This window comes from Telmatherina bonti (genome assembly GCF_933228915.1).
Source record: "Telmatherina bonti genome assembly, chromosome: 8".
NCBI lineage: Eukaryota > Metazoa > Chordata > Actinopteri > Atheriniformes > Telmatherinidae > Telmatherina > Telmatherina bonti.
Window position 1 is genome coordinate 23,107,165 of NC_136626.1, and position 12,491 is coordinate 23,119,655.

Genomic DNA, 12,491 nt, shown 5'->3' on the forward strand with positions numbered 1-12,491 from the left:
TGTTGGCATATTCAGATGTCATCTCAGCTATTCAAAGGTCAAATTTGAATTCTTATGTTTTTTGGGAATGTATTACTTAACTTCATTCACCTAATTAGTTCAGCATCTGTACTCTTGAATTTCACCAAAGTTTGTGTCATAAATTGATCCTGTAAGCTGATCTTACATTTGGTTCACAAGATACGGCTTTTTTATTTTAGTGTAGTCTGAATGATGTTGCTAGGTTACAGTAATAAGCTTTTGCTGTCAATACCCAAAGGGCACCTAGGTGTCAGAGGGTGATAGATACTACAGTGTACCACTTTTCCACTCAGCAAATGGCTTTTCACATCCTTTGAGAGTCTTGCATCTGTTGGAAACATGTCAAGAGGTTCACATAATGAAATGGATGCCTGGCCAAAGTATTAACTGTTCATACTGTGTTTATTGACGTGTCCAAGTTAATGTTCATTTTAGTTTGCCATAAAAAATTTAGAAACGGTTTCTGAAATTGATTGAAATAATTATGCCCCATAGATTGTAGCTATTTAAAATTTGCACATCAAATTTTAAGTAACTCACATGCATTACAAAACACAAGTGCAACAGTTTAACTTTATAAAACTCTAGCATTTGCCTTTATCTTGATCGAAAGTTAGTTTTGTTTGTTTCTAAAGAAAGGTGACCTAGAATTTAATGAGATGGTCACATATGTTGTAAATTAATTAGATTAAAAGATTAAAAATCCAACAGAAGTAAAAATTTTGTCATGCAGTAATATTAATGATATGTAGGCCAGGCATTTAAGGAGAAAGCCACAACATTTCATTTTGTCCAGTATAGACAATCCAGAAAGTTGTCCAGAATCTTGAAAAATATCTTGACTTGTACATTTTTTTTTAACGGGAGAAAAAAATTAGGTTCCCGGAGAAGAATCCCATCAGAAAAACATGATAGTATTGAAGTTTAGACATGTTTTGCTACATTGTTGGAAAGGATTGCTTGGCACGACAGATGTAATAATGCACTCTTAAATAAACGGGTTTTTTTAAAGCATATAATCCGTACATCTGTTCAAGAACTTTAACTTTAACCAACATTTATATTTTACTGTGAAGTCCTTACTCTGCTATTAATGTTGTGGAATGACCTGACATGAGCTGATGTCTAAGGACACATATCAGCATCCCAGAGTTTTAGGTATTCTATATGTAGAATAAAGCAATAGTTTCACTAAACTGATTTGTTAACAACATCAATTCTAATAAAGTTGGGACATTTTGTAAAACATAAATGAAAACAGAACACAAGGATTTACAAATCCCTTTAAATCTATATTCAGTGAAATACAATAAAATGACAAGATACTTAATGTTCAAATGATCAGTTTTATTGATTTTTTTTTTTTGTTTTTTTTCCAAGTATTCACTAATTTTGAATTTGATGCCTGCAACAGATTTTAAAACAAGCTGGGAAGGGGCCAAGTTTTCATTCTATGTTTCATCACTTTCACTTTTAACAACACTCAATAAGCATGTAGGAAGTGAGGAAGCTGATAGCTGATTTTACCTATGCCTTTGTCACTTAAACACCCCCATACCATCACAGATGCTGACTTTTGAACTTGACGACAATGTGGATAGTCCTTTTAATTTTTGGCATGGAGGACACAACATTCATGATTTCCAAAAACCATCTGAAATGTGGACTCGTCAGACCACAGCACACTTTTCCGGTTTCATCAGTTCATCTCAGATAATCTATGGATCAGAGAATCTGACTGTTTCTGGGTGTTGTTGATAGATGACTTTTGCTTTGCGTGGTATAGTTTTAGATGTAGTGACAAAATGTGTTATCTGACAATAGTTTTCTGAAGTGTTTCTTCACCCACATGAGCATATTTTTTACACAATGACGTTGGTTGTCAACGTAGTGCCGCCTGAAGGATCAAAGGTGACCGTCATTCATTGTGGATTGTTAGAGCATTCCCCTAACTTTCTCAGTCTTCTGCTGTTCAATTCCCATGTTTTTTTTGCATGTGTTGCAGGTATCAACTTCAAAATGAGTAAATATATGCAAAAGAAAAAAAAGTGTTTTAGGTTGCATTTACATTTATTCCTCTCCCGTAATGGTTTGTGTAAAACTCGGGTGATTTTAGGTGATTTTGTCCAGAAAGAATGTTTCCAACGTCTACAAAAACCTTCAGTCTCCAATGTACAGTGATGAGTTGCCAAAATTGTCACTATATTTAAAATATTCTGATTACACAGATTAAATCTTAAGTCAAAGCTTAAACCACACTTTTAAAGTTGCCAATGACTAGCCTGGTTATAGTGGAGCGCATGTTTTTATTTTATTCATATTTTATTTTCTCCTGTTCACTTTATTGTCTGTATTTGTAAATGTTTTTATCTTTTTGGTCTATTTATTGTAAAGCACTTTGTGATTTTATCTGTGAAAAGCGCTATATAAATAAATATTACTTACTATCATCACACATCACAACCAGGTGTCAGATTTAGCATGCCTTATCAAATTTTGCCTGATCTCTACATACACCTCCTGAATCACTCTGACTCAGAAAAATTGATCTGTATTGTGAGTTCTGACCCAATTTTCCTCCTGCTGGTGTTTGATGTGTGTACCAGGAGTGCTACGGGAGAATCATGGCAGGAAATCATGTTGTCATGTTTGGGAGGGCAGCAGTGTGAAGTGGATCCCTCTCTTCCTGCGGCAGAACCCATGGCCAGCCTAAAGGAGGGCTGTGGCTCCGACTTCGCCTATTTCTACTTTGTCTCCTTCATCTTTTTTAGTTCTTTCCTGGTAAGACAAGATGATACAAAATGATTGTAGAAGGTTCCAACAAGAATAGTCCTACTTTAAGTAAAACAATAGCCTATCCTTAAACACAGCTTTACCTTTTTCCATGCCTTGTTTTAAATCTAGATGCTGAATCTGTTTGTGGCTGTGATTATGGATAACTTTGAATATCTCACAAGAGACTCATCCATTCTGGGACCGCACCATCTAGATGAGTTTGTTCGAATCTGGGGGGAATATGATCGTGCCGCCAGGTCAGTTTCTTTGAGTTTTAACACACACGCTTCAACATTTCAAGTAAAAAGCTGCTGCTCGCAAACAACTTACTTATTTGTAATAAATCCTGTTGTGAACTGTTGTTAACCCTCACTCCAGTTTTTGTTTTGGGTTTTTATTGAATTCTTATCCTTCAGTGTTTGAGTCTGATGTGCCAGTTATATACTTGGAGACTATTTTCTAGTTCCTCTGCTAAGAAAAAATATAATTTTTTCTTTTATATTAATTCAAAATCTAAGTCAAATCAATACTGAATATTAGGTGGGGATAACATAGAGACCCGTAGTCATCGATCCAACAAGTCTTTAACAAATGCAAAAGCGGGCAATTTTTTTATACTAGACTTGATTTATCAAACAATGAGAATATTTTGGGATTTCATTGTGTTAATGTAGGCATAGCCAAAAAGCTCTGAAATCACGCTGTCAGAACCTGTACATTAAAAAAAAATTCCTTGCAAGAGACATTAAAAACATGTGTCACTGATTGGGCTGCAGTGAGGTCTAACAAAGGGAGGGAGATTATATAGAACTTGATTATTGGGTGGGAAGACTGCTGGGTTACCATCAGACAGTTGTTCAAACACAGAGCTGGAAGAAAAAAATAGTAGTAGGAATATTAGAATTTTATTAGAGTCTAAGTATTTCTCTAATTGGTCATTCACCAGTTTTTCAAGTACTTTGCTTGGATGCAATTTATAAGTGGGTCAATAGTTATTAAGATTATTGATTTATTGAGGTTATTGAAACTGTGACTGCACATTATTATGAACCAGCAAGAACACATATTACAGACTTTGTATGTGTGACCTGTACACAGACTTGTTAGTAAATGTCTATGAGAGTTAGCACCAACAGCATCCCAAAAGGTAACAGTAAAAATGAGACAAACTATCAGTAAAGTTAGAAAAGACTCATTTAATTTATTTCATGTCATGTTTTTTAAAAGTTTCCAAGCATTTTATTGGACATTAACACCCCATTAACACAGGAAACATACTTAAAAAAGGACATAATTCTTTTGCAAAGGGCCTTGCAGTAACAAGGGAGGAAGTTGGTTATATCCTGTCATACTAATTAAAATTAAAATCATATCACAACAATATATTTACTTTTGTAAATTTTTTATTCATGAACAACACCAAAACTACTTTTTCTGCAATAGAATACTGATTACATTAGATGAAGTGCATAAAAGTTTGGGTTTTTTTTTATTTATCTCAAACACGTATACAGTACAAAACAAGGATGCACATTTGTGTAACATCATACCTCTTTGAGAAGGAACAGAAGGAAACCCAAAGCTTATTTAAATACCACTTCGTTTTTTCTGATTAACCGCTGTACACTTGTTTCAAAGGTTACAATAAATGTTGTTGTGATGTTTTCTGGCAGGAATATGAAATTATTTTGTGACTAATTGACTATATCCAAATTACAAAAGTGCCAGTAATAATACCATATACATAACTTTTGTATAGTTGAACCAGTTATTGACTTTTTCACATATTTCTTATACTGCCTCCAAGTGGCAGAAAAATGCTAAATCATACAGATATGCATGTGTAGTAGAAGTGAGCAACAGTATGCAGAGGTTAATCAGGATGCATAGCCTTGTGTAAAAAAAAGACATATGATTGTCTGATTACTTTTTCTGCCACAAAGGCAAATAAAGGTTGTACATAATCTTTCATAATAGTTACAAATACATGTGAAGAAACTAGTATCTTTATAGAGTTGCTCTGCTTAAAAATAATACAAACATCTTGTAATAAATTTATTGCGTGCATGTTTACAACAGGTTCATACATTCATACAATGCTGCTGGACTCCATCTTTAACCAAGAAGGAAGACCCTTATTCACACTTACTGTCACTATGTTTGTAATGACTAAACAACTAAAGGCTTTATGTTCTTTCCAGTGGTAGGATCCATTATAAGGAGATGTACAAAGTTGTACGCACTATCTCACCTCCTCTGGGCTTTGGAAAGAACTGCCCTCACAGGGTGGCATGCAAGGTTTGGTTCCCATATGTCAACAAAACTCCCCTCTGCCGTATTCATTTGGGATTCTTCCTGACTTTCTCTGTTCTTTCCTTTCCTTCCCTTCCCTTTACCGACTGTCACAACCCTGCTTGACCTTGTAAGGATGCGTTACAAGGGTTAAAGAATGACAGTACTTAAGTCTCTGGGTACTAGAGCACAGGATTTCCATTGTTTACCAAAACTTTTTACATGATTTAAACTAAGCTTGGAGTTTACTTTTTGCTTAAATTCCTAAGGACACTGAAGGCATCTGTCTCTTTCTACCTCTTGGATCTGGGGTTAAACGTTTGTAACCGTCACTATAAAAAGTGCTATATACCGTAAGTATATAATATTTGTACCAGATCCAAAGAGGCTGTCATTCCCTTTCTCATCCTGTCCAGGAAGTCTTCGTTCCCCAGATTTCTATGTCCTGTTGTTGACATAGAAAGATTACGACCTTCTTTATTTCTCCTACTTTGCACCCTGCCTGTGTGTGATGCATTGAAATAATCCTTTCTCTTATATCTCCTCCACTCTTCTTTTTCCTGTTTTTCACTCTTCATTCCCTTCTGTGCTTCTTCACCCCACTGTTCCTTGGGAATGTACTCCCCCTAATGTCTCCACCCTTTTTAAATTTCTTCTCCAATACAATCCCGATCTCCTCTTTCCCTCCTCTTCCTCTCCCTCCCTCCCTCCTTCTTTTTTTCCCCTTTTCCACATCTCCATCTTCATGGCTACCGGGCGCCCCCAGTGGTCGTATCCATTACACTGACATGTATGAGATGTTGACCAACATGTCACCACCTCTAGGCCTGGGCAAGAAATGCCCCTCCAAAGTGGCATATAAGGTAGACTGAACATCAGAGATAGACACATCCATTTGCTTTAATCAGCAGGGATAAGCACTGTAAAACATCATTCTGTGTGTCAAACTCTGGACACTCAAAGCATCTTTTGTGTTATACAGAAATGTTTGTTGCAGTGTGTCCACTAGCAGTATACTTCCTGCACTGATTTGCCTGTTTGCTTTGCATCTTGGCAGAGAAATGGAACAACATTATCTGTTTCTGACGTCCAATGGAAACGTGTTGCAATGGCTGTTGATTTTAGGCCAGTTAGAGGACATTAAAGGCAACAGAGCTAAACATGTACATGCTAGATATTGGCATTGGAAATCCACTCGCTGTTGTTCTCATGCCTTTCAGACTTATCTCTTCATCTTTCTGTCTGCACGTGCCTGCTGCCACAGCCAAATGTTGTATCTGTGTTGTGTTTTTGTTTGGTTTTTTTAAGTGTGCCTGTCGTGCATGTGATGTAGAAGGTGTTTGTGTGAGCGTGACCCTCAAGCATGCTCAATCATAATTGTATTTTTTGTTTTTCCTTTTTTTTTTAACTTAAAGATGGATAAGCAGATTACACTGCATATGCTCCAGCTGCTGGAGGATACATGCAAGATTTTATTTTATTTTTCATAAACTTGTATGCCTCCGCTTGTTTTGTAGTTTTAAATAAAATATCACAAAACATGAACTATTATTACTTGATGTGGACTTCAAATACAAAGTTGTAGGGGGAAAAAGTTTTTCTTTATTACAGGAAATAATTTCATGCTTGTCCTCTTTGCCTTCCTTTACCCATCATTGTGGTCTAATTTCAGTTAATTTCATTGAACCAAATGTTAAAACTACTTTCAAACTGAGCTGCAGGAGATAGAGATTCATACGGAAATGCTCGTGTGAAACATTTGATTACCCATAGTGTTTTTAAATTAGTTGCTGTGAATTCATAATTTAGTTATTTAGCATCTCTATAAAGGTTGTCTGGATCAGAAGACAAAACTTTAATTAAGTTAGAACTGGGAGTTTTTCCTTTAACATTAAAATTTGATCAGTTTCTTGTTCAATGATCCTTGGAAATAATCTTGAAGTACTGTTGTATGGTTTATTGGGTAATGTCTTACCATGATGCTTTCCTTGTTACCATCAGAGACTCGTCCTCATGAACATGCCTGTGGATGATGACATGACCGTCCACTTTACGTCCACCCTTATGGCTCTCATCAGAACTGCCCTCGAGATCAAAATAGCAAGAGGTTAGATGTGACATCATTACTTAGCTTTGTATTTACTGCGATACACCTGAACCCTTTAAAGTTCACACGAACAAAAAGGCCAGAGAAAAATGTTTCTCTGTGGTTTTCCATTTGTTTTGGACAAGAATAAACAGAATAAATGTTTTTTAGCCAAAGGTTGAGATGTTAAGAAGAAGAGATGAATAATGATGTAACGACAGTGAAATGGTTAAAATTTTTAACTAGTATAATAACAAACACTTAGTTTAGGTTACATAGCCAAACCAATTGGTAGCGATGGCTCAGGCAAGTTTACTTCCACAATTTTTTTTTAGAGAAATTCATCAATATCACTGCAAATTTACCTCTACCAAATGGTAGACCAGGACCTTAAAGGGAAAACCAAATGTGTGATTCCTTTATTAATATTATTATTATTATTATTATTATTATTATTATTATTATTATTATTATTATTATTATTGTTGTTGTTATTGTTATTATTTAATCTTCAGGAGGAGAGGATAGAAATCAAATGGATTTGGATCTGCAGAAGGAGATCGGTGTCATCTGGCCTCACCTCTCTCAGAAGACACTGAACTTGCTGGTTCCAATTCACAAAGGTAAAGTCAGCATCTTGGCAGTTAGTTAACATGTCAATAATCCACATATTTCTGATTGTAAGAGTAAAAAAACAGTATTTTATTTGGCAGTGAAGTATTTAATGGTAATGTTGAAAGTCTGATGGTTTCTGATTCCTCCCGTACAGCCAGTGACATGACCATAGGGAAGATCTATGCTGCCATGATGATCATGGACTATTACAAACAAAGCAAAGCCAAGAAACTGCGACAGCAACTGGAAGAACAGGTTTTTTTGTTTGTTCAGTTGTATTGCTTGTATAGTTTTTGTCTTTTAACGTGTGTTAGTGTTTGTTCATGTATTGCTTTACAGGCTAGTTTAATTCCCATGGACCCCGAGGCATCTGCTCATGTTGATCTGTTGTTATCAAATTTTTCAAATATTTCTCTTAAAGGTTAATGGTGAACTTAGATTAGTCCAGTTAACCTTTTAGAGGAAAAACATCAACAACTAGACAAACTGTTATTATTGCTATATGATGAAATGATGATAAATTCACCAAATGACCCTAATCCATAATAAAGAAATCCGATAAAACAGTGTTGCTTAGTCCCAGAGCCACAATTCAACAAACATCCTGTGATCAGTATGTTGATATATTTTACACATTGCTTTTACTTTAATATATTTAACAGGCACAGCCATGTAAAATGAGCAATTTTGTTTTTCTGATACATTATCCTGAGACGCCTAATAGTTATCATAATCTCTTCCTCTTGACTTATGAGGGTTTACCAGATGTCAGACACAACTTTGGACACATTTCCAGTTTCCATCCGTCAGCTCAGTGGAGTAAACAAATTCAAAGGTCTGACATATGATGAGATTTGGATGGCCAACAACAGATCAGAACATCAGAAGGCTTGTTTACAAAATCCCAAAATGCTTATCTGAGATCCCAGCAGAAGTGCTTGAGTGATAAATGTTGTTAAAGTGAAAAGGATGCATTGTCATGGTAGGAGACGTTTGGAAATAAGAGATCGCCACTGATAAAAAAAAAAAAAAGAAAAAAAAAAAAGAAATTAACATCCTTAGACTGTATTGACATTGTGATTTTGTAGTTTTTATATTTCTCTATTGGCCCACACAGTTGTATCTGTATCTTTCCTCCCTGTAGAAGCACGCTCCCATGTTCCAGCGGATGGATGCTTCTTCTCTTCCTCAAGAAATTCTATGCAACGCCAAATTCCTCAAGCACAGTGCTGGATCTGCTCTGTAAACATTCAGCGTTTAATCTCTTCACATTGTCACTAATACACGCTCATGTTTGTTCCTATTGGTAGCTGTCCCTCCTGATTCTTTCTGTTTTCCCTCAGCACCAGAGGAGGTTTTGTGGCACTCAGCCCTATTTCTCCTCAGGAGATGTTCCTGCAGACGCTGGCTCATTCCAAAAAGGAGAATGAGGAAGAGAATGTTGAAGAGTATCACTCACCTTACCATCCCTACCACCATTCACACCAACAGCATCAGCACCACCATTTACACACACTGGTAAATATGGCAGCCAACCGTTTCACATATTTAATGTCAAATGTACAGTGGAAGTGAAATGACATTAATGTATTACAGGATGATGACTTGATTGGTTGCGTTATTCCAAATTTATTTGCCTACAAAGTCAAATTAAATGAATGTCCTCTCATTTTGTAATAACATGTCTTGGTTTTTATCATGATTTCTTGTTATCATCATAGACAATGTCACTGTGGTCCATTAAGGGCTTTTAGCAATGTCTGCAACAGCCTGGTTTTGTATCTTTTTTTTGTTTTTGTTAATTTTTTTTAGCCTCAGATGAAGAAATCAATCTTCCTCTGTGTTATTTGTGTAGGTGCCAGAGGTAGTGGAGTACAACCAACTGATGCAGCAGGCCAAACAGGAACCAACGCTTATTAAATCACCTCAGCGCACTGCATCTATCAGAGCATCTTCCATGCCAAGACTGGCTGATGATTCACAGGTAATGAAGAATAATAACTTATTTAATAATAATTTATTCAAACCAGTATCCAACACTTAACAAATAGGTGCTTTTAAAAACAAAGCAATTAAAATCCTCACATTTGGGATCTGACAGCAATGAAATGGACCAATGTGCCAACACATTGTAACACAACATTCCAGCCGGCAGAGAGCAGGTTTCCATCATTATTAGGTGTTATTCATGCTTACTTAACAGCTCTGTTTTCTGGTTGTTTTGCACGTATGAAGCCTGGGATGTCAGCAGACAGTAAGCTGATGAAGCGCTCCTTCTCAACTATCGGCGATCAGTGTGTGAATGGCCTCTGGCAGGAGCAGCACTCTCTGGAGAGAATCAGCCCAGATGGCACATACAGACCCCGGCAGAGGAGCTACAGAGGTCACTGCACTTCAACACTTAAACAATACCAATAGTCTGATTAACATTCCTTTATAGATTGTCTTCAGGAGACTTAAGTTAAAAAAAACTAAAGTTTGAAATCTAGATAATACTGGAATAAAACAGTATGTAATCTGGGAAACATACCTGCATAAAATTACCCACTTGTAGACTGACAGACCTGGATACACACATATTAATGACAGACTGATGCATTCTTATTGTTAAGTTTAGTGATATTAATATTTGGTCCTTTAAGTACATTTTTGATAAAATAAGAAAAATCTTATATGGAAACTGAAATCTTTTAATAAAACTAAAACATATCTTGAATGTGAATTATTTCTTCTACAATGTATTGTTTCATATAGTTAATGTTAATTAAGGAGTAAACCCCACAAAACAAATCTTTTGTTTTCAACTATACAGAACACACATGACAATATAAAGCAGGCAATTAATAAATAATCAGGTAACAGAGACACTCAGCAATTTCACACACTAGAAACTATTATAGGAAAAATCAATATGGTGATGGTATGTTGTGAAGAAGAACAAAAAAATGACATTTGAAAAATGTGGAATAAATTGTTATACCATAAGAAAGACTGCTCCAATATGAACAAATACAAAAATGTTTTCACCAATTATTTAGACATTTGGGAAGACAGAGCATATCTGCAGAGATCAAGTTTTAAATTAATTGAATCACTGTTATTTTAATTTAGGTCCTTAAGTCCTTATTCTTGTTGCCATATTACATGTTGATTTAAAGTATTTTAATCATTTAAGGTGTTTTACAGCAAGTGTTGTGACTACACTCTCTAATACTGACTAATATGTAAATAATGGTATTGCCACAAAGTTTAAGATTAAAATAAAGGTTAAATGAATGAATATGCATATAACATACTTCTCTGACTGGATGTCGACTGTGGCTGCCAGGCCCCAGAATCAACCCCAGAGAAACAAGTAGCCATGAGAGGGGAAGATCTAAGGAGCGACGCCACCTGCTGTCCCCTGACGTCTCCCGCTGCAACTCGGAGGAGCGAAGCCGGGAGCCTTCCTGTGAGAGAAAACCGTCCCGCTCACCGAGTGAAGGACGCACAAATACCTTACAGACACAGGTGGGCATGCACTAACACCTTTCTAACTATATAAAGACCATCCTAAAAGATCCCTCTATCATATTTACTTGTAGGAATAAAACAAGCAGCTCTCGATATTTCCTTCTTTCCTTATAATTGTGCTTAAATTATCAGCAGGTGATCCCTTCAGGCAGCCCCGCCAACTCAGCCTCAGAGTCCAGTACTCCTCGCAATCGGCGTCAGTTGCCCCAGACACCCTCTCGTCCACGGCCTTACATCTCCTACTCTCCTCTCGTCTGCCGAGCCCCAACCTCTCCAACAGCTGCAGCGTCCTCTGAGGAACAGGCCCAGCCTCAGGATGTCCCAGGTGGCTCCACAGAGAGCACATGGAGGGCTGACAAGGAGAGCAGACCCTTGTCTGTAGGTCAGGGCTTGTCTGGGGTTCATGTTTCAGGACCAAGCCACCCGTCTCCTCACCGCTACATATCGGAGCCCTACCTCCCATTCCTCGAGGACTTCACCAGTGGAGATGCAGGCGAAAGGCAGGAGACACTTACCTTTGAGTCTGCCATGGCCACCAGCGTGGGTCGTGCCAATGCCATAAGCTCCGCCCCCCAGCTCAGACACTCCTGGCAGGTTCCCAATGGCCATTTCCGGAAGCATCTGGTTCAGGCAAACCCAGCAGATAATAGCGAGCTGCTAAGTGACACAGATGAAGATGACCACTGCTAATAATATCTAATAATAAAAAAAGAGGATCCACAGAAATCTGGGCTGCTAAGAGCAACGTCTGTGGCACTGCGACGCTTTTGCTCCTCTGTGGCTCGGAGAACCAGATATTCTCATCAGCAGTAGCATTAAAGGCAGGACTGAGCAACACTTCTGGACACTTATGTTTGTCTACATGTGTCCTTGTGTATGTTTGTAGTAGCTGAAGGCAGACTAAATATTTGAACATGAATGTGTTTTTACATTTATGTGTGCTTAACAGAGAATGTGCCAAATGTACGGAGACTGACTGACATAAGTAGTTCACAGCAGGCAGGTGTTGCAAAGCCTGCAAATATGTTGAGATGTCAAGGTGTTCGGATCTAAAGGAATCAGAGAAACTGATTTAAGTGCATTTTGTTGAAGTGAACATAGAGGTAGCATGTACACATCTAATAAGATTAATGTATTTTAGTTTTATATTCAGGTTATTTGAGAAGGTTTCTGGTAGTCTTTAGTGTGA

At 37.1% G+C, this 12,491-nt stretch overlaps 1 protein-coding gene across 1 annotated transcript in view; it reads left to right on the forward strand.

Annotated features, from left to right (window-relative positions):
• cacna1ea (calcium channel, voltage-dependent, R type, alpha 1E subunit a) overlaps positions 1-11,992 on the forward strand; it is a gene marked incomplete at both ends in the record, with an annotated part of 97,594 nt that extends 85,602 nt beyond the window's left edge. The window contains 12 exons of the mRNA XM_079244965.1: positions 2,628-2,802; positions 2,926-3,053; positions 4,998-5,094; positions 7,090-7,195; positions 7,690-7,797; positions 7,944-8,044; positions 8,934-9,031; positions 9,133-9,307; positions 9,645-9,773; positions 10,025-10,172; positions 11,118-11,299; positions 11,438-11,992. Of these exons, the coding sequence (XP_079101091.1) occupies positions 2,628-2,802; positions 2,926-3,053; positions 4,998-5,094; positions 7,090-7,195; positions 7,690-7,797; positions 7,944-8,044; positions 8,934-9,031; positions 9,133-9,307; positions 9,645-9,773; positions 10,025-10,172; positions 11,118-11,299; positions 11,438-11,992 (2,002 nt within the window). The remainder of the gene's footprint in view (positions 1-2,627; positions 2,803-2,925; positions 3,054-4,997; positions 5,095-7,089; positions 7,196-7,689; positions 7,798-7,943; positions 8,045-8,933; positions 9,032-9,132; positions 9,308-9,644; positions 9,774-10,024; positions 10,173-11,117; positions 11,300-11,437) is intronic.
• Positions 11,993-12,491: the final 499 nt, after the last annotated feature.